The 20,405-nt window shown below is 40.6% G+C and overlaps 1 protein-coding gene and 2 non-coding genes across 4 annotated transcripts in view; all 3 read right to left on the bottom strand.

The window, feature by feature from the left end:
- The window catches only part of CALCR (calcitonin receptor), a 163,846-nt gene that overhangs the window by 41,877 nt on the left and 101,564 nt on the right, over positions 1–20,405 (bottom strand). For both annotated transcript variants that reach the window (XM_008261488.3, NM_001082375.2), the window contains 4 exon segments: positions 19,677–19,755; positions 11,943–12,096; positions 6,301–6,411; positions 2,008–2,120 (listed from right to left, as the gene is read on the bottom strand). In XM_008261488.3, the coding sequence (XP_008259710.3) occupies positions 2,008–2,120; positions 6,301–6,411; positions 11,943–12,096; positions 19,677–19,755 (457 nt within the window).
- On the bottom strand, positions 16,226–16,284 carry MIR653 (microRNA mir-653). The gene has a single exon (NR_162690.1). It is a non-coding gene; the product is annotated as a microRNA mir-653 (primary transcript).
- Positions 16,900–16,959, bottom strand: MIR489 (microRNA mir-489). The gene has a single exon (NR_162657.1). It is a non-coding gene; the product is annotated as a microRNA mir-489 (primary transcript).

The following is a 20,405-nucleotide window of genomic DNA, read 5'->3' as shown; positions in this document are numbered from 1 at the left end:
TAACTTAATTCCCAGCTATTTTTGAAAGCTGACTTCTATAAATAGACTCATTGTTTTAGTTGCCTTCAGAGTTGCCCTCACTTAAAAATATAAAGTTTCCCTCACTTAAAAAAGCAAACAAACAAATGTATTCCTCTGAATTAGGGTCGTCTAACTGGGTAAGACTAAATCAGCAACTCATAATTCAGGTGCCATCTTTCTGTCCCTCTCAGGACTGAATAAAATTTTTAACAATTATATTCTAGGCTGGCGCCGTGGCTCAGTAGGCTAATCCTCCGCTTTGTGGCACCGGCACACCGGGTTCTAGTCCTGGTCGGGGCGCCGGATTCTGTCCTGGTTGCCCCTCTTCCAGGCCAGCTCTCTGCTGTGGCCAGGGAGTGCAGTGGAGGAAGGCCCAAGTGCTTGGGCCCTGCACCCCATGGGAGACCAGGATAAGTACCTGGCTCCTGCCTTCGGATCAGCACGGTGCGCCTGCTGCAGCATGCCGGCCGCGGTGGCCATTGGAGGGTGAACCAACGGCAAAGGAAGACCTTTCTCTCTGTCTCTCTCTCTCACTGTCCACTCTGCCCGTCAAACAAACAAATAAAAAAATTTTATTCTAGATTGTTTTCATCAGTTTTTGTGACAATATTTGTATGGAAGATTTGTGTAAATAATTTTAATCATTATAGAAGGGAACATATCTTAGAATTCTTCATTTCCTTCTGAGATGTGACCAGTGTGGGATGGTCAAACATGGCAACACTTGAGAACTGTTTATTTGAATTTGCACTATTTCTAACAATTCAGTTAACATGGTTTTATATACATATATATATATGTATAGTGTTAACTAAATATATACACATATCTATTAACTAAATATATATATATTTGGTGAAGTCACATCCAGCACTCATTTAGGAAATTCCTAACTGTAAGCTGTCATTTCAATCAGACTTTAGCAAGTCAACAGCTCTCTTTTAGGGTGAAGACATGAATCTGATTTTCAGGGTGGACTCGGCAGTTTGTGAAGAGGTCATTGGCTTTAGTGCTCTCTATCTATGCTTGTGACAAGGGGTCCTTCCAATCAACTGGTTGCTAATCTAATCAACTTGCTTACCTTTTGCTGTTGTTTGTTCTGTTTTTAATAAAAGGAAAGTTTCCTATACTCCCATGCTTCTTAAGAGAAAACAGAAGCATGATGTGCTTTTAGCTTCCAGCCCAGAAATTACTGAGTTCACTGCCCCACCTTGAAGGGAACACTACTGTAGGTTCCTGCTGCAGCCGGCAGGATTCTCAGAGATGCCTGGATAAGGAAACTTGACTAACTGTTTCTCCCAGGTCCGCGGACTAGGAAGGCTAATTGCAGGCTTAGTGATCTTTTTACATTTCCAATGGATCTGATCGAAGATCTGGGCTTCCCCCCCAATTTGCTTAAATAAATATTTCTACCAGAGATGATGTCAAAATATTTAACTGCCACCAAGACATAAGTGCTAACAAATCAGAATGGGCTCCTTCTGGAAATAATGTAAACAGCCACCCTGTATCCATGGGCTGACAAGAAGTCCCATTTTAGGGGTTCCTTTGAAGTCTGATAGTAAAACTAACACCATCTCCAACATGAAGAGACAACCATTAGCTTGTGCCTTGTGGAAAAATCTGTAGTTTTATAAGTCTTCCGGAAGGCGAGAGATGTTAGGGAGCCCTTGAAAATGCTACCTAATTTCTGGTGTCAGTGAGAATCCCATCAACTGCTCTTTGGACACAATTCCTTTGCCATAAATCACCTGATTCCATCTGCACACGGAACGTCCATTGACACTGAGTGACAAGCAAGAAGTGAAACATTATTTGCTCTAATGCCATTGCATGGAGAACCTAGAACTTAACAGGTCATCATCTGATTTTCTTTGGTAAAGATATCCTGGCTTCTGGGTAGCAGATACTGCACAGTTATGCATCCATTTCCATGCACACCTAATGGCATTCTCACCCCACGCTGAGATGTGAAACCCAGCCTACCTGTAGTTTCTCAGGAGTGAACGCATTACACATAGTATAGTTGGACCAGGTTTGGTTGTTCCCAGGGTGTTTAAACCAAACTCCTGTTTCATCACAATATTTTGTAACCTTTTCTGTTAAGGAAACATAATAGTTCCATTAGTATACCAAAAATTTTCCAAGAAGGAAAATAATCAGTTGAATCCTAAAAGCCATTTCAAAGGTGTATTCACTTGAATGTGAATATAAGCTCATAGAGACTACATGAGTCATATATCGTCCCAGATGAATTAATATGCTCGTTTCATGCCATCTGCAGCAGGCTCATTGTGAAGCAGGCATCGCCAACTCCACTTTACAAATAGTGGCAGAGGTTCTACAGTTTAAAAAAAAATCACTAGGACTGAGCCAGAATTTAAATCCAAGGCTATCAGACTCCAAAGTTATATAGTTATACCTGAATTCATATTTTTAACAGACTCACTTCTGATTACAATAGGGACTACATGAGAAGATCAAAACCATGGCTTACTTCATTTATATGCAATGTTTTTATTAGGTCAGTGGCATGAAATTAGTTTTTGTGGATCAAATGGTCAAAGACTGGCAATTCCTATGGTTAAAGCCAATAGAATAAAGAAATTCAAAACTAAAAGATGTATCAGGAAGTCATATTTTTCTTGCCTCTCATAAAGATTTCACTTAAATCATCTCTCTTCATATCACAGAAAAGATACTGGGATTGATGATAACCAATCTAATCTTACCTGCAATTTTAAAAAGGTGTTTGTTACGGCAACACTTTGCTATCTTGTAAGAAAGCAGTATTTTCAGAATTTATTTATTTTGAAAGGCAGACAGAAACAGAAGACAAAGAGAAACCTCCATTTGTTGGTTCACTCCCCAAATGCCTGCAATAGCTAGGTCTGGGGAGGCTAGGGCTCAATCTAGGTCTCCCAAGTGGGTGGCAGGGACCTAACTCCCTGGGCCATCATCTGCTACCTCCCAGGGTGCATACCAGCAGGAAGCTGGAATCCAGGGAACAGCCAGGACTGGAAGCCAGGCACTCAGATACGTGATGTGGTTGTCCCAAGCAGCATCTGACCTGCTGCATCAGATGCCTGTCCCAGAATGTATTATTTTAAAATCAAAATGAAAATACATTGGTTTAACAAAGTTGTGCACCCATGTATAGGGGGAAAAAAAAACACTGTGTGAAGAAGCCTGTTCCACTCATGGATTAAACTGGAAGAAACATTATTGCTTTAATGGAAGTCTGGACTGAGCCATTTCCTGATTTTAACTGTTGCACTTATGGAGAATTTGTCCTCCTGCACCTGACAACTCTTTCACTATTTGAAGAATATTAACTGAATATTTGACTCTAAGCAAATTACTCCTCTGAAACTTTGGTTTTTACATTCTTGCATCTTCCTTCATCCTGTCAGCTCTTTTGAATTTCAGTATTATTCACTCTATTATCAATCACTTTTTTTTTTCCAAAATGAAATCCCTGACATTTTTGCTAACGTGTTTTGTGCATCATTAAGATGTAGGTCAATATGCATTGGTGTTGTGGAGCAGTGGGTTAAGCCCCTGCTTGCAACCCCTACATCCTACATTGGAGCACCGGTTTGAGTCCCCTCTTCTCCACTTCTGATGCGGCTTCCTGCTAATGCACGTGGAAAGGCAGTGGAAAATGGGCCAAGTACCGGGGCCTCTGCTACCCACGCGGGAGTCTTGGATAGAGTTCCTGGCTCCTGGTTTCAGCCTGACCCAGACTTGACCATAATGGCCATTTAGGGAGTGAACCAGCAGATGAAAAATCAATCTCTTTCTCTCGCTCCTCCTCCCTCTGCCTTTCAGATAAATAAATCTTAAAAAAAAAGAATTCAAGTCAATAATAAAAGTCCTATTTTTTATTTGAGTGTGTTGGATCAGATACAGCTTTGTGAATAGACATACTGAATGCACATTATTATTTCCTTTGACGTGGATCATCCCCCAGCTGCGAGCTATCTAAACCAGGCTGGAAGATGGATCTGTGCCCAGAAATCCCTGTTCTGCTGATCAAAACCTTGCCCTTCGGTCAACAGTTACAGCTGCTTTGGAGAGAGATGGTTGCCACTTTGGAACTGGCCAAGTAGCCTCAACTGCAGCACAGCTCTTTGAGCCGATGATGTTACCTCTAATGTAGTTGTCAAATCAAGATTAATGGATCATCCATTATTGGGAAGGGAGAGGGAGAGCCTGAAGCACCATCATCAAATGGTATTAGTGAGTTCACAGGAATGCAGCGCAGAGCCAGGCACTGAGCTGAGGCCCCTTTCCGCACGTCCCAACTTTGCCATCCAAAGGGGGCATTCCCAGAAGTTTCTGGCCTGCTCTGCTTTGGAAAGAGGCCCTCTGCCGTCCCACTTCCTTTACCTGTGCCTCAGTGAGGTGGTGGTGGTCACCGAGAGTCCAAAGAGCATTTTCCAAACATCATCTCACGTAGATTCCTCTCTGCTCTACTGGGATCCTAGAGCCACTTAAGCACTCTCTGCTGGCTCGGGATTACTTTCCCCTTGAGTACAAATCTCTCCCCCATCAAGGACTCCATGTTGTGTTTGTTGTTGATTCCACTTGTTTTAGCATTTGAGTCTCCTTTGTAACTAAGATTTAGACCCCTTTTCAGTACCTTACCCCAGATGTATTGTAATCAGGCAGATTTCCTATCTGGTTTCTTAAAATAAAACTTTTCTGGCCCTGAAACCTGGTTCCTGGATCTGGGCTACTAACACCCTCCGCCCCCACCCCACCCTGAAGTACGCTTCCTTGTTCCCAGTATCAGTCACATCTGAGACTGGGCTCTGGCTCCCACGGGCACAGCTACTTAATGCACGTGGTTGAGCCTCCCTGGTCCTGGCCACCTTCTCATTGGGATTTATTTCATTGTTGACTACACAGTTTCATCTTGGCTGCACATTTATTCACATGTAAAACTTTCAAAAGTCCTGATCTCCAAACAAATTAGATCAGAATCTCTGGGGAACTACTCAGCATCAGGTATCTCAATATCTCAACCTCTCTATCTCTCAATCTCTCTATCTCTCCATCTGTCTCTCAATCTCTCTCTCTCTTTCTTTTTCTCTCTCTCTCTCTCCATTTTAGTTTCCCAGCCAAGCTGAGAGTCACTCGCTGTGTACATCTGCCTGCTCTCTGGATTGGGGATGTCACACAACCTGCGTGTTGTTGTTGAGCACACACCACGGGGAGGCCTCCAACTGCAGACCTCCCACGGGTCTGCAACCCTGAGGAGCCTGAGATGCACAACCTTACCCCCCTCACTGTTCATTCCACTCAGAATCTCATACTCTACTACACCTTCGCCTTGCTGGAGAACCCCAACCCAGCTCCTAACAACGCCAGTATGGCCACCTGGACGCCTCAAGGAATAAGGAGTCCTCTCTTCAGTGTTCTAGAAGTATTTCAACTTGTACAAGTTTGTACGCAGATGGAGAAATACTATTCTACAAATGACTTCCTAGTCTGCTGTGCTTGATTATATAGAGAGGGTCAGGTATTGGCTGAAAAGTCTTGACTAAGTTCACTTGCAGCTCTGTGTCCAACTTAGTGAGTTTAACATGAGAAAACATGTGTGAAAACATTTTGAAAAAGTGATATTGAAAGAAAAGCATTCCTTTATAACTTCCACAACTCAAGTCGATTTGGGACCATTCACCTACATAACAGACATCTGTCCCAGTCAACCCAGGCACAGAACTGGGTGTTGGTATGACCAATGACTGCAGTATTTGTCTTTCTTACCAAATGAGTTTTAAAATCTGCTACTGGAACAGAAATGGTGTATCAAGAGTTACACGTTCTGATTTATTTTCCATTAAACATGACAGTTGACTTTAATTTTCAAGGTTATTTAAAGTTTTCATTGTACATGTTATGCCAGCACAGTATAAACAAATTCAAGGTCAATTATTTGCATACATCACCAATTATGACAAATATGAGACAATTAAAAATGTTTTAAAAGTCCCACATTTAAATAAGGCTATTCACAAGGTTTTTAAAAAACAAATTTTATAAACCAAAATTTGATAACAATATGCACAGCTGAGCAGCAATATAATTCTAAAACTAAGGACAATGGGCCATGTCTATACGACTGAATAATAACTCAATTACAGAACACCTTCAGAATGTGCTAAAATGTGGAGTATGATTAGGTAGGTACATTTTATATTTGATTTTCTTTTCAGAACCATCAAAACTGCAAGCTTCATAGGAAAAACAAAGTGGAAATCAATACTGTACCTGTTGGATCGAAGTCTGGAAAATAATCTGGGCAGTACTGGAAGCTCAGGACTCCAGCTGGAGTGTCGTCCCAGCACATCCATCCATCCCAGGTCCGGTTGCAGTAGGGACCTGGCCGTGGAGAAGCAAATGAATTTTGAAGGCATGTGAATTTCACTGCAGGAGAAGACGATCCCAGACATCTTACAGGTAGGTGAACCCTCTATTTCTGTCATTGCCCACATTTCAAACCAAGTCATTTATTTTGGAAACAAAGTTTCAAATAGTCTGTCGCTCCCCCTCTTCGTGGAGGAACGACACAGGACCCTGCGCTGTTCTTTCGTCTGCTCGGCCCTCCCCGGGTTTGCTGCTGGTTCTTCCCGGGTTGGCTACTATCCCTTCCACCTCCGTGGAAGGGCAGTTCCCCCTGGCCACATTCCCCACTTCCGCAGGGGAGCGGCACACCGCCAGCCGGCTCTACTCGGGGGCTGCACAGGTGTTCCTTCAGCTAGATGTTCCCCATAGATGTTCCTGGTGCATGCCGTCTCTCTCCTCCTTTATAGTCCTCCTCCGCCAATCCCAACTCGGCTGCCCACACGCCGAGTACGCTGCTCTCCAATCAGGAGCAAGTCCTACAGTTAATTGGTTGAACTGGAGGCAGCTGTGTGGAAGCTGTTTACTTCTCTCCCAGCGCCATATTGTGGGAGAGCAGATGCATAGAATAAGTCTTAATTCCAGTAACTCAGTCTAGTCCGGGTTGCTCCCCACAGATCCCCCTTTCTTTTTATTTTTGGCGTTGATACGTGCCTGTCTTCGGTGTCCCGCGGCACACACTCTGCTCTACTTGCTAGAGTTGCCACAGGTTCTTACAAGTCCTATCAGGCAAACCGAATCCGGGTCCTCTCTTCGCCATGTTATGAGGAGGTTTTTAGGCGCTGATGCGTGCCTGTGTTCGGTGCCCCGCAGCGCATGCTCTGCTCTGCCTGCAGGGGCTTACAAGCCCTAACAATCAGGCAAACCGAATCCAAGCCTTCTCATTGCCGTATTGTGGGGGAGGCCTTACTGATGTTAATTCGTGCCTGTCTTCGGTGACCTGCGGCACATAAGCTGCTAGCTGCCCGCAGGTGCTCATCGCCTCACTTAATCAGGCAGACCGAATCCAAGCTCTCTCATTGCCATGTTGAGGGGAGGCCTTTCTATTTCTCTATTTCTCTATCTCCGGGCATTCCTATTTCTCCCATTCCACTTCTATCTTCCAGCATTCCTATTTCTCTCACTTTACTTCTAAAACTTCTGTTTCTCTTATCCCCGCAGCTTCCCGGCTGTGCCTCGCCCTGCCGGCAGGCTCCGCCCCGAGGCTATTTCTCCGCGGCTTTCCGGCTGAGCCGCTTCAGCCCGCTTCGCGCGCACACTCCGCAGTCTCGCACTTAACCCTTTCGCGTCTGAACCACGGCCTCGCGCCAGCCCCGTTCCCTATCTATTCACGCCCCGTGCTCTCTCTGCACGCGGCGGCTTCCGCGAGTCACACAGCGTAGCTTACATGTCCGCCACTAGCATTCAATCTAAGTTCCCCGGGCTAGCCTGGCGAATTCAACCCAGCTTACGTCTCCGCCCCACGGTTTGGCTTCCCGTCCTTTGCTCCCCGGGCTAATCAGACGGATCCAAATCTGGCTTACGTTTCAGCTTCTGGTTTCAACTTTTCGCCCCCTATTCCCGGGCTAACTTGAGAATCCCAAAGTGGCTTTCGTGTCCGCCTTGGCCTGCCCCCCACGGCTTCAATTTCCCTAACATTTTTCTCTACCCGGTATGTTTCCCCAAACTTTCCTCCAACGATATTCCTCCCTCATTTCTCCTGGCCTCTCCCCACAGTCCGTATCCGAGTCTGTTTGTTCTAGCTTTCACTTTCGCTTTCGACCTTAGAGATTTCTCCCAGCTTCCCCCCGTAGTCCGTATCTGAGTCTATGCCTAGGCTTTCAATAGCTTCTTCCGGCACCTTTTTCGTCCGGCTTTTCCCTAGGCTGTTTGCTAGTCTCTCTCTCCGGTATTTTCCCAGTTCTTCCCGTTTCTTCCCTCCTAAGTTTGCTATCCGTCCTAGGTTTCCTATCCGAGTCACGGCACCATTATGTCGCTCCCCCTCTTCGTGGAGGAACGACACAGGACCCTGCGCTGTTCTTTCGTCTGCTCGGCCCTCCCCGGGTTTGCTGCTGGTTCTTCCCGGGTTGGCTACTATCCCTTCCACCTCCGTGGAAGGGCAGTTCCCCCTGGCCACATTCCCCACTTCCGCAGGGGAGCGGCACACCGCCAGCCGGCTCTACTCGGGGGCTGCACAGGTGTTCCCCTTAGATGTTCCCCTTAGATGTTCCTGGTGCATGCCGTCTCTCTCCTCCTTTATAGTCCTCCTCCGCCAATCCCAACTCGGCTGCCCACACGCCGAGTACGCTGCTCTCCAATCAGGAGCAAGTCCTACAGTTAATTGGTTGAACTGGAGGCAGCTGTGCGGAAGCTGTTTACTTCTCTCCCAGCGCCATATTGTGGCAGATGCATAGAATAAGTCTTAATTCCAGTAACTCAGTCTAGTCCGGGTTGCTCCCCACATAGTCTTAGCATATTTCCCATGAAATGACCTCACTGGATAACAAGCAGTTTTCAGGACCTACTTTGTAAGAAGTTTCAAAACTGTGCTTCTCAAAGAGCAAGCAACCCTAAAGATTATGTTTCACTCTGCTATTTCTTAAATTGTAAGTGAGGTAGATCTGGGGTATAGGTTGGATGTTAATCAACTGGGTTTTGAGATTTGTGCTAAGTTGTAATTTCCCAACACTTTATCCTTTAAACTAAATTGGATTTGGTTTAACAGGTCTTGCAGTTGCTGTAAGAGGTGCTGTTTTTACATCATTATGGACAAAAGGATCTGAAGAATGATCCTCTAAGACAGTATTGACAAAACTGATGAGATCAATTAATTATTCAGAACCTTGAAACAAATTTCAAGGGTGGGGATATTGTTAAAAGATTTTGCAACATTTATCAGCATGTTGCATTTGATCACTTATTAATATTAATGAGAAAACTAATTCTATATGTTATTTATTTTATTCAGAAACAATGAAATCTAGGAATTGACAAAAGGTCCCTGAATTTTCTCCAGGGAATTTGTCCTTGGCAGTCTGGTTCTTACAACCAAATATTTTATTTGGAGTCCAGGTTTAAACTAAACAAGAGACTTTAAAAGTTGTCAAAAATTGTGGCATCCTCAACAGGATTTCACAGCGCATAGACAACTGAGCATATGTTCTTCTGGGACTTTCCACTTGGGCATGAAGACAGTGAAAAACAGCAGCAAAATGAAGGCGTCCACTTCACCTGCACTAATGGAATTTATACCTTTGTAGGAGTTTCTCTATTTGCTCTTCAAAAGTTGCACATGCTCTATGTATTCACTCTTTCCTCCAAAAACATTCCTTTAAAATACAAGTATAGCTCAGTGTTGAAATCTTTACTTAATATACGCTAAATTGATCTTCTGTATATAAGATAATTGAAAAGTAATCTTGATGTGAATGGAAGGGGAGAGAGAGTGGGAGAGGGGAGTGTTGTGGGTGGGAGGAAGTTAGGGGGGGGATGCTATTGTAATCCATAAGCTGTACTTTGGAAATTTATGTTCATTAAATAAAATAAAAAATATATATAAAAAATACAAGTATAGTTCAGAACATTTGTGGAAAATGGAATGAAAAGATAAATATATTTTGGTACAAAAATTTTAAGATACATGCAGAGTATTTTCATAATGAACATTTTGAAAACCCCTCATGTAACCAGAAATGGTACAAGGGAACTGTTGTGAAAGCATATGTGATTTCATCCCTGGATAGAGGCTTGTCTTGAAAAGCTGAAATGGCTTTGGAACACTCGGGACCACTACTGCCTTCAGAGGAATTGCTTGCACAGTTCTATTTTAATCTAAGGGTTAGGTCATTGCTCCACATTCTGAATGGACAAGCATTTGCAGGTATTTAATGAATCATATATTTTAGAATTATACTTCGTTACTGAATGAAAGAATACCCAGTTTGATCATGTATGTATTAAACAACACTGCTTCCAAGTGCTTTCCTGCTGGTTTCAAAACTAAATCTAACCTAAAACATCAAGATTTGCCTCAATAAAAGAATACAGAAGAATGAGCAAGAGTGTTGGAAGGCAGTCCAGGCAACACAAAAGTTCACTGCAATAAGCCAGTCTCCAAAAGACAAACATCATAGGTTTTCCTTGATTTGTGGTAACTAATACACAGACAAAAAGTGTAATGTATATGCACAAAATTGACATTTTGAGATTTGATGATTGTTTACAGCTCTTTCCTATACTCTTGAGGAAAAGTGGCTTTTCTACTTACTATTTTGAATTGAATTATTTATTCAGTGGAGGGTTAAACTTAGTATTATAAACTGAAAGTTCATCATTGTAAAATTATAAGAAAAAAATAAGAAAGGAAGGAGGAGGGGTGGGGGCATAGGCAGGCAGGAGAGTATGATGGGAATATCGTTAGGCTCTTAAACCTGTATATGAAATACATGAAATTTGTTCACCTTACATAAATAAAAACTTTTTAAAAAGTTCATTTCTCCAAGTTGGTCAAGGTCTAAGTGAAAGAGACTGAAACTCACTTGGTTTCTGAAAATACCAGTTGAGTTTTCTTTTTTCCCTGTTAATGTGCTATTAATACCAAGAGAAAAGATTCACTGCAGTTCATGGATATCATTCTAAGAATATGATGATATTCTCGTCCCCTCCCAGCCTGTGGTTTTTTTGTCTCATTTACTTCAGAGAAATCCTTTGGGCACAGTTATATCTAATGCTTTTTCAGTTCTTGATAAATACTGAAATGATGCAAACTGAAGAATAATACGTAGCCATCTTTCCATGGACTTGCTGCTTGTTGCAAGGGAAATGCTAAAAGTAGGAGTTACAAATTAAGACTTGAACTATTTGAAAGGAAACCATGTGTGGTTACAGAATATACTTGGCCATTTGTTCTCTACTGAGTAGGGCCGTCTTTAAATGGGTTAAGGGCCAGAGAGAACATAGATGGATGTTGCCACGCTTGGCCATCACATCTTCCTGTCATGTTCCTCTGTGTCGTCTCCAGGGAGTAGTGTATGCTTAGCCCTGAACACATTTGGGCAGTCACACTCAGTATTATAGAGAAGGTAAGAGATAGACAATGTCTGCCTAGGAGGCATCTATCTCTACTTCTCTTGAAAAGGGGGAAGAAATGGCACGGGTTGCCAACCAATTGACAGTTAAGGGCAGATACTGCCTAATTGACCCAACCCTACAGGATTTTCACAGGTTCTACCTCAGGCAAACTTTCTGCCCACGTTTCCCACTTCTCCTTCCTCACCAAGTCCTGTTTTCCTTCTGCTCTCTGGGTGTGCATACAGACTTATTGCAGTAATTTTATCATGCGAGAAGACATTAGCCAGACAGAAGGCAGATGAACCTGAGCATTGGAAGCAGGCATTTCTGCTGCTTGAGATAAACACACCTACCATCCCATAGACATATTACATTTAAATTATTCAACACGTTTTTACCCATGGAAGAAAACAAGTCTTCACTGATGTTTCAGACACGTTCACATGCATCCCTCTCTTTACCTTCTCCTTGGTATGGAGGTAGCTGTTCCATTCGGTCATAGCATTTGTACTGTGCATCCATCAGCTTCTTGCGTCCTATGACGTACAGAAATGGCTCAGGTTCAACTGTTGGATGGGTGTCATTTGAAGAGGCAGGGTTAACTGGTGTTGGTTGCTGTATTAAAAAGGAAAATCAGTCACTTACAGAGAAGAGGAATGCATGAGCATTAAATGAGACAATCAAAACATGGAAAACAATTTTTTTCCTTAAACAAGCAATATTTATTTATGTCTCCATGGAGAATGTCTTTTTGCTTCATAACCATAGATTATATTTACATTTCATCAACAAATTACACTTATAAATTTAGTATTTGTGTTAGTTTCCATTCACTGTTAAAAATACATAACACCCACACGTACTCAAACAACTCTATCATCTACAGATGATTTGAATTTTATTATCCTTGTAAAGTTTAGAGTAAACAAAGAAAATCTAATTTCCAAAAAAAAAAAAATTACCAATATTACATTAACTTTGTCTTGTTTGGAACTCTAAAGAATCATAGGTCAAGTTATTAAACATAGATAAAACATAGTAAATATGCTTTTTCTTTTATTTTTTTCAGCTAAAATTTATTTGTGTCTGGATTGTGTACACTGCCAGAAGACACAAAATGTGTTTTCTGCCTCTGATAGTCGATTTTAATCTCTTTAAATTGGTTTTGTGAGCACTTGTAGCCTTTTCGCTACAGATTGACATTAGTTCTTTGAGTTTCAGTTAATCATCATCACCATTACTGAGCTCTATCAGAGTAGATGTGTGTGTGTGAAAAAAACCACTGTCTGACATACTGTCCTTTCTAATCCATATTTATATAGATTTATAATTTCTTTTGTGGCTGTGACTGATGTTCTTAGTGATGCCCATAAATCTGTGATATTTTGAAGTCACGTTGTGTACAGAGATTTTTTTGGGGGATAAAAAACCTTCCAACCTCAGCCTTCTCTAGTTTTCCTTCTGATATAGGAATATTGCTTGCTCTCTACTATACCCATTGAAATACACACTAATTTGGCCTCAATCTATCAAAATCGTTCCGAGATTGATGTTTTCCCAAGTGTACTTCTGGCAGTAATAATGTTATGTTCTTTTGTATGTTACCCACTGTATCTAACACAAAAATCATGCTAAATTGACCTGTCTACCCAGGCTAATCCTGGTGGAGTCTCGGTGTTTTCCGGTGTACCTCACTGTGTATGTTCAATGTAACAGCATATCACTAATTGCTACATGATATAGTACACAAAACAATCACAATTCAGAGTTGGGAGAGAGGATGGAGCAAAGAGAGCCAGGATGGGCTACAGAGTCAATGCAGAATCTGGACGGGACCTTGGGTACAGGTGGTGTCTAAGTCGGCAGAGAGGAGAAGGAAGACTTTCATGAGGGGAGGAATAGAATGCACAGAAGTCCAGAGACTGGAACTGGCACCTATGAGACTGGTAGGGAACTACCTTGTAGAGTAACCATATGGAATAAACGGGGTCAGGGAGGGCTGGATGATGCAGAGCCTTGAATGCTTGAAAGAAAGGAAGAAAGGTAAGGGAGGCCGGCGCCACGGCTCACTAGGCTAATCCTCCGACTGTGGCGCCAGCACACCGGGTTCTAGTCCCGGTCGGGGCGCTGGATTCTTTCCCGGTTGCCCCTCTTCCAGGCCAGCTCTCTGCTGTGGCCAGGGAGTGCAGTGGAAGATGGCCCAAGTGCTTGGGCCCTGCACCCCTGGGAGACCAGGATAAGTACCTGGCTCCTGCCATCGGATCAGCGCAGTGCGCCAGCCACAGAGGCCATTGGAGGGTGAACCAATGGCAAAGGAAGATCTTTCTCTACTTCTCTCACTGTCCACTCTGCCTGTCAAACAAACAAACAAACAAAAACAAAAAAGGAAGGGAAAGGGCAAGGGAGGGAAAGAATTAAAACTCCTTTTGTCACTTTGAACAGGCTAGATAACTTTCTAGCCCGCAATTCCTCATTTGTTAAATGAGAATAGCAATATTAATATTTATCCTTTATGGATGACATAAGGATAAAAAAAAAAAAACAAGAAAACAAAGTGCCTGAGACATGAATGGCTCAGCACCTTTCAGTTAATAATGAAAAGTGATATTAAAATAAATATGCTTTCCAGATTTTTGATTAGTGAAGGTTGTGAAAGGAGAATTTTAGAAAAATTCAGGCGGGAGCCATCAGAGGTCCACAGGTGAAAATCGGGGAGGACAGCCAAGAAGTTGACACCTGGATTAGATCATCCTACACAGGAATAAATAATAAAAACAAGGTGGTGTATTTAAAACACAGAGAATAGTAACAGTCAAAAAGTCCAGATATTTAATTTATGTAATTGGGAAAAGTTTGGTAGTGCCCTGGGAAAGGGGAAATGCTGGGGAAGGCAAACCTAATTGGGATGGAGAAGGCAAGTTCTGTTTTGGAGAGGCCAGCAAACCATCTCAGCAGAGATGACTAACAAAGGAGAGCAACACTTACTACCCTTAGACTACTATTGTTGTAACTAAATGTCACAACTTTAAATGTGTACAGTAGTTCTGATAGTCATGCCTTGTGAATGTTATAGCAGGAAAGGAAGGAGGGAGGTGGGGAAAGAGAGAGAGGAGGGAGGGGAGAGAGAGAGAGAGGGAGAGAGAGAGAAAGAGAGAAAGAGAGAAAGAGAGAAAGAGAGAAAGAGAGAAAGAGAGAGAGAGAGAGAGAGAGAAATGAATCCACACAAATGACTTCAAAATATGAAAATCCTTGAGCAGTGTAGCTGAAGACAACTCTGTTGCCACTTTGCTCTTTTGCCCACCAGCTTTCAGACCCATTGGCTGGCAATATGATGATCCAAACATTGTGTTAGATGCAGAAGACACAGTCCTGTGTTCACAGAGCTTACACCCTAGCAAGCAGAGCACTAGTTCCCTGACAATAGCAATTGTGAACAACAAAGAATCATTGTCAGCCATAAAATTCTCAGATATTCAGTTAGGAATTGGAACATGGGGAGATTACTGATGCCATAGACAGGAGTGTCAATTGGTAAAGTCAACAACAGGAGTCACTGTGCACTTACTCCTCATGTAGGATCTCTGTCCTTAATGTGCTGTGCATTGAGATTTAATGCTATAACGAGTACTCAAACAATATATTTCACTTTGTGTTTCTATGGGGGTGCAAACTGTTGAAATCTTTACTTAATGTATACTAAACTGATCCTCTGTAAAAAAAAAAAAAAAAGAAATTATCAACTCCCAACTTGACTCTCACTGGGATTAAACATGACAATAGGTCTGATCTGATTTCATCATCATTTAAAAAAAATCATCTATTATTTTTCACTTTATGTTTCTGTGTGGGAGCAAACTGTTGAAATCCTTACTTAATGTATACTAAGCTGATCTTCTGCATATTAAGATAATCGAAAATGAATCTTGATGTGAATGGAAGGGGAGAGGGAGTGGGAAAGGGGAGGGTTGTGGGTGGGAGGGACGGTATGGGGGGGAAGCCATTGTAATCCATAAATCGTACTTTGGAAATTTATATTCATTAAATAAAAGTTAAAAAAAAAGAATAAGAAAAAAAAAGAAATTGAAAGAAAAGTATTTTGAAGAGATTCTATGTTAAGGCCTCTTTTTGTGTTTAATTAGCTGATATTTGTATAAATGTATATGTGTTTGTGTTTCAAAATTCAACTAAATATCTTAAAATGTCAAAGTAGGGAAAGATCCTGATGCTCTCACAATAGAGATAATAATAGTTGGTTTAGTGTATGCATACACTTTAGATTCTTCTTTTGTAGCTGTATTCTTAGAATCTGCAGTTGATATGAGAATTATCAATTGACAAATGTTTAACTTCTGGGCCATATTCCTACCATCTTCAAATTAAATTAGAATATTGTATCTCTATTGTATAATAACACATATAAACCATCTCTGCCACTTGTACTATGTAATTTAGACATTAGGGACTACTTTGCACAGGTTGGCTTTCTTTACAAAAGTATCATTATGAATTTTATCTTTACATGGCTGACAACTAATTAAGAACTGTTCCTGGAATTTCACAGAAGCCATTGGGAAATAGTACATGCATGGACAGCAAGCGAAAAACTCTACACTTGGGTTTTCAATCACATCTTTATTTGGTTATTGCAGTTTTAACATCAGTCACAGTGGAGGTATGGTCATCTGGGTAAGAGTAGGAACAGTTCAAGCCGATGACAGTAGCTTCAATCTTATCATTCTTGCAATATTGAAACAAACTCCAGTGAACTTGGTTGAAAGCCTAATTCAATAGAGGATGTTTCAACACTGAAAGAATGGGAAATCAGAACCTCTGCTGTTAGGAGAGCCACAGCCAGCTGAGCCCGCTTCTGGTCTTGACCACGTTTGAGCACTGAGGATGGAATTTAACCAGTGGCAGCTGAATGTCTCCGTGACGTTCTTCCTAAAATAATGTACACATTGGAGCATCCTTTTTATAGATAAATAGATAACATAAATATATACATAAATACATACAACTTCAATTATAGAAATAGTGCTTAAAATAATATACAAGCTTCATAGAATTCATAAACACATTAAACATTTTGCTGACAATTTCACGCAACAAAAAATGCTAGTTAAGTGGTATTGGTTTCATCAATGAAGAGGCAAAATAAAACCATTAGTGATTATATATTAAAAAAACACTACCAAGCAATGTAAAAGACATACATATTCTACTTACCAAGTGGAATACTGTATATGAGTCTATACTGTTTATTTGAGGATTTAACTAAGTATATGATTCTGTGCTCAAAGATAGAAATGAGACATTGGGGGCATATTGCTTGCATGAGTAAAGATGAGTTCAGTGTTTCACATGCAAACCATCTATGTGATTCTTCTACACTTACTCGTTGTCCCTTGTAGCAGTTTAGCCACCGTATATGTGATGTCACCCCTAAAGGTTCAAGTGAATGGCACCACACATACGACCACCAAGCTGCCACCAACAGGTAGTCAAGCAGCACAAACATCACACTGGTTCTTTTGCACAACATATACTTTAAGTGCCTTCCACATGCCAGGCACTGTTCTTTCTGGAAATTCAACAGTGAACAAGACTGACAAGGTCCCTGCTCTCATGGAGCTTACAGACTAGACAGCTTCATCTGCATTAATCATGCACTCCCCAGGAAAACAACTGGATTTCAAATTACCATGTGCTTTGGAAATTCCTTACTTAGTAAGCCCGTAAGTCTGCTTTTGGGTTACAGGTGGTTTCTAGAGGTACAAAGAACAGTTACAGAATGGTCCTTTTGGAACTTTGACAAATGGCCAACCTCTTCTTAGGTTCAAGCCCACTGACTGTGCAGTTCAGACCTATGCAAATGTGCTATAGACCGCTCTAAAAGAATGAGAATCCAGAATCCACAAGTGGATGTAACCAACAGGATTCCTATGTCACTATCCTTAATACAGTCATGATAATACCGCTTAGAATTACTTGTGGAGTCCATGTACTTCTACTTTTCCAAATACCACAGGGATAAAATGTAACTTTGTAAAATATTAGCCCTGGATCTTGCTGTAGGTTCAGATGCCTGGTTGGTGCCCTGTGTACATCCTGGGGGAAGACAGCTAAGGAAACAAGCAATACCACCAAAACTGTCATCATCACGAGCATGTTTTGGTGCTCTCTGTGCCCAACCACTGCTCTGAGCCTGTTGTATTACCTCTGAGAAGGGACAGGAGGAGAGTAATTTGGGATAATGGAGAAGACTAATGAGAGGTGATGGCTGAAACTGATCGTCACAGGCCACCTGGACATCAAATCAATAGAATTTAATAAATATACTGTTTTTTACAATAATGTGTTGTCTAAAAATCATATTTGAAATTATAAGAACATTGTCATTTTTAAAATTTGCCTTTGATGAGCATCACTGCAGAACATTTCCAATTGTTTGAAGGAAATTGGTGTGTTAAATTCTGTCTTATGATCAAGTTCTCTAAATTAAATATGTTATTCAAATAAAGCCAGAGAGGCAAATTTCTCTCTGTCACAGCAAATGCAGCACATAGGCATTTAAGTGCCCTGTGTAGTTAAGCTAGCTGCTACGGGCTGTCCACAAACCAAAAAAAACAAACCAACCAAAAAAACCATTCTGTTCATGGCCCATGGAAATCTATGAACTTTGTCAGTATTTGAATTATTATTATATATTATATACTAAGTGAAAACTTTGACTGTAAATGACTTTAGTTTTTTAATATACCAACAATTAACTATAGTCTTCATAGTAAAAAAAGATGATTAGACAATCCTGTTTTGTTATTATTTAGTGGTTTCTTTAGCTTTTCTTCTATCATGTCCAATATAATTATTTGCTTTATTAAACAGTGATTCATAAATATTCATATGTACTCTAACATTTAATTTTATTTGAATTATGAGAAATAACAATATAAATTTATGAATAATGCATGTCAATATTTCTACATCTGTAGTATAGAAGACTTTGGCATTTATTGAGAAATTAAAATATTCTACTAGTTTACATAATTTTCTTGTTTAAGTATTTTTATTATATTTCAAGTGGCATAAAGTAACCCACATTTCTAAATACCAGATTAGTTTTAGAAAATTATACTGTAATTTATCTAAAGAAAAACGTAAGTTAAAATATGATAGTCTGAGATAATAAAATGAAACGATGCCTTTATCTATATAGGTGTAAAAGGGTCACATTAACAATCATTCCCATAAGCCACTTATGTGATTATCACATTACAAAATAAAAATTCCCTTACAAATTAAATTAACATTTGTGGAACAGCAGTGAGGTTTTTTCTTGAATAATGTAAAGAGAAACAGTTTAGGTGGAACCCTAAGCCTATCCCTACACATGAATGAGTAACGGAAATCCTAGAACCCTATGTAAGCTTTGCTTGGGTCAGTTTCACAATACAAGATACTGAGTGGTCTTCACTGTCAGCTGTAATTCATTGGCAAATGTTACTTTGAAGTGATCAAAAGGATGAGGATCAAGATAACTACAAACTGAGTCAAGTAAAATTTACTCATCTCCCTTTCACATATTTTTGAATTTGATGTGATGAGGGTGGGTTAACAATGTTGACATAAATAAACAGGCATTTAATAGTGTTTTCTCAAATAATTATACTTGTAACTAGTTAAATCCTTTAGGAATAAAATATAAATTACATTAGTTGAACACTATTTTAAAGGCTGGAGAAAGGGTTCTGGAATGATAGTGGAATATAAAGATAGAGAAATACATTTGAAATAGGTAATAAGACTGAGTACAGATTTTGAAAAGTCCTCCAGAAACTATGATTCAAATCCAAGTCAAACACACAAAAAAAAACAAAAAACATTTTATCCAAGAACATCATTAACCATCTATGTTAACTTCCATAACAATATGAGGATTGCTCAGATCAATGCTAAATTTCCGTAAACAAACAAGGTTCAAATTTCTGGGTAAACCATAACATGTATTTAAATTAGTGAAAGTGTAGAGGGGAGATTTGTTAATAAAATAGTAAGGAAAACTATAGTTTTGAGGAAATTAGCTTTGGCTTACGGAGAACAATGCGTTCCCAGCAAATGTTCAACCACACCCCAATCATCCTTCCTTACTCAGCATTCATAATTAATGTGACTTAGAATAATTTTGTCTTACTTACATGTAGAAGGAGGAACAGCGCAAAGCACCGCCACGTAAGAGTGAACTTCATTTTTGGTTTCTGAAGATCTCTCTTCATCCTAGAAAGATATAAAAGTAACAAAGATTTAAATTAATGTAGCTCTAATCTCAACTGTGGCTTGTTCTCTCCTTTCTATTTGGCTTGAATAAGATTAATGTCCCCAGACACCCTACATGAAATGCATGTAAGTAAGATTCATGCACTTGTAATGCCCATGCAGTCACAGGTTCCTTTGTCCTTCTTGCCAATAAGACTTGTTCATAAGACTCTCCTTTTAAGAAATTCTGGAGCTACCCTTGTCCATCGAAAGGGAAATACAGGAATTCTAAGGATTCAAGAACAATCCATGTTGACTTCAATGAGCATGCATTATCAACAGAACTTCTGATATTGGCAATGGTGACATCTAAAAAGTCACCTCACTGGATATGAACAAATGCAATTTGTGGTTTGAGAAGGATTAACAGCTCAGCCCAGCATGCCATTTAAGCAGCAGGCATTTGGCTTAGTGGTGAAAATGTCAATTAAGATGCCCAAATCTCATATCAGAGTACCCAGGTTTGGTGCTGGACTCTAGCTCCTGACTCCATGTTCCTGCTAAATCAGACACTAGAAGGTGGTAGTGATGGCTCAAGTAATTGATCCATGCTACTCACGTGGAAGAATTGAACTGAGTTCCTAGTCCCTGACTTAAGCCTCGGCCCAACC

The sequence above is a fragment of the Oryctolagus cuniculus genome, chromosome 16 (assembly GCF_964237555.1).
Source record: "Oryctolagus cuniculus chromosome 16, mOryCun1.1, whole genome shotgun sequence".
NCBI lineage: Eukaryota > Metazoa > Chordata > Mammalia > Lagomorpha > Leporidae > Oryctolagus > Oryctolagus cuniculus.
Note: the sequence above shows the minus strand (reverse complement) of the source record. Positions and strands in the feature narration are given on the sequence as shown.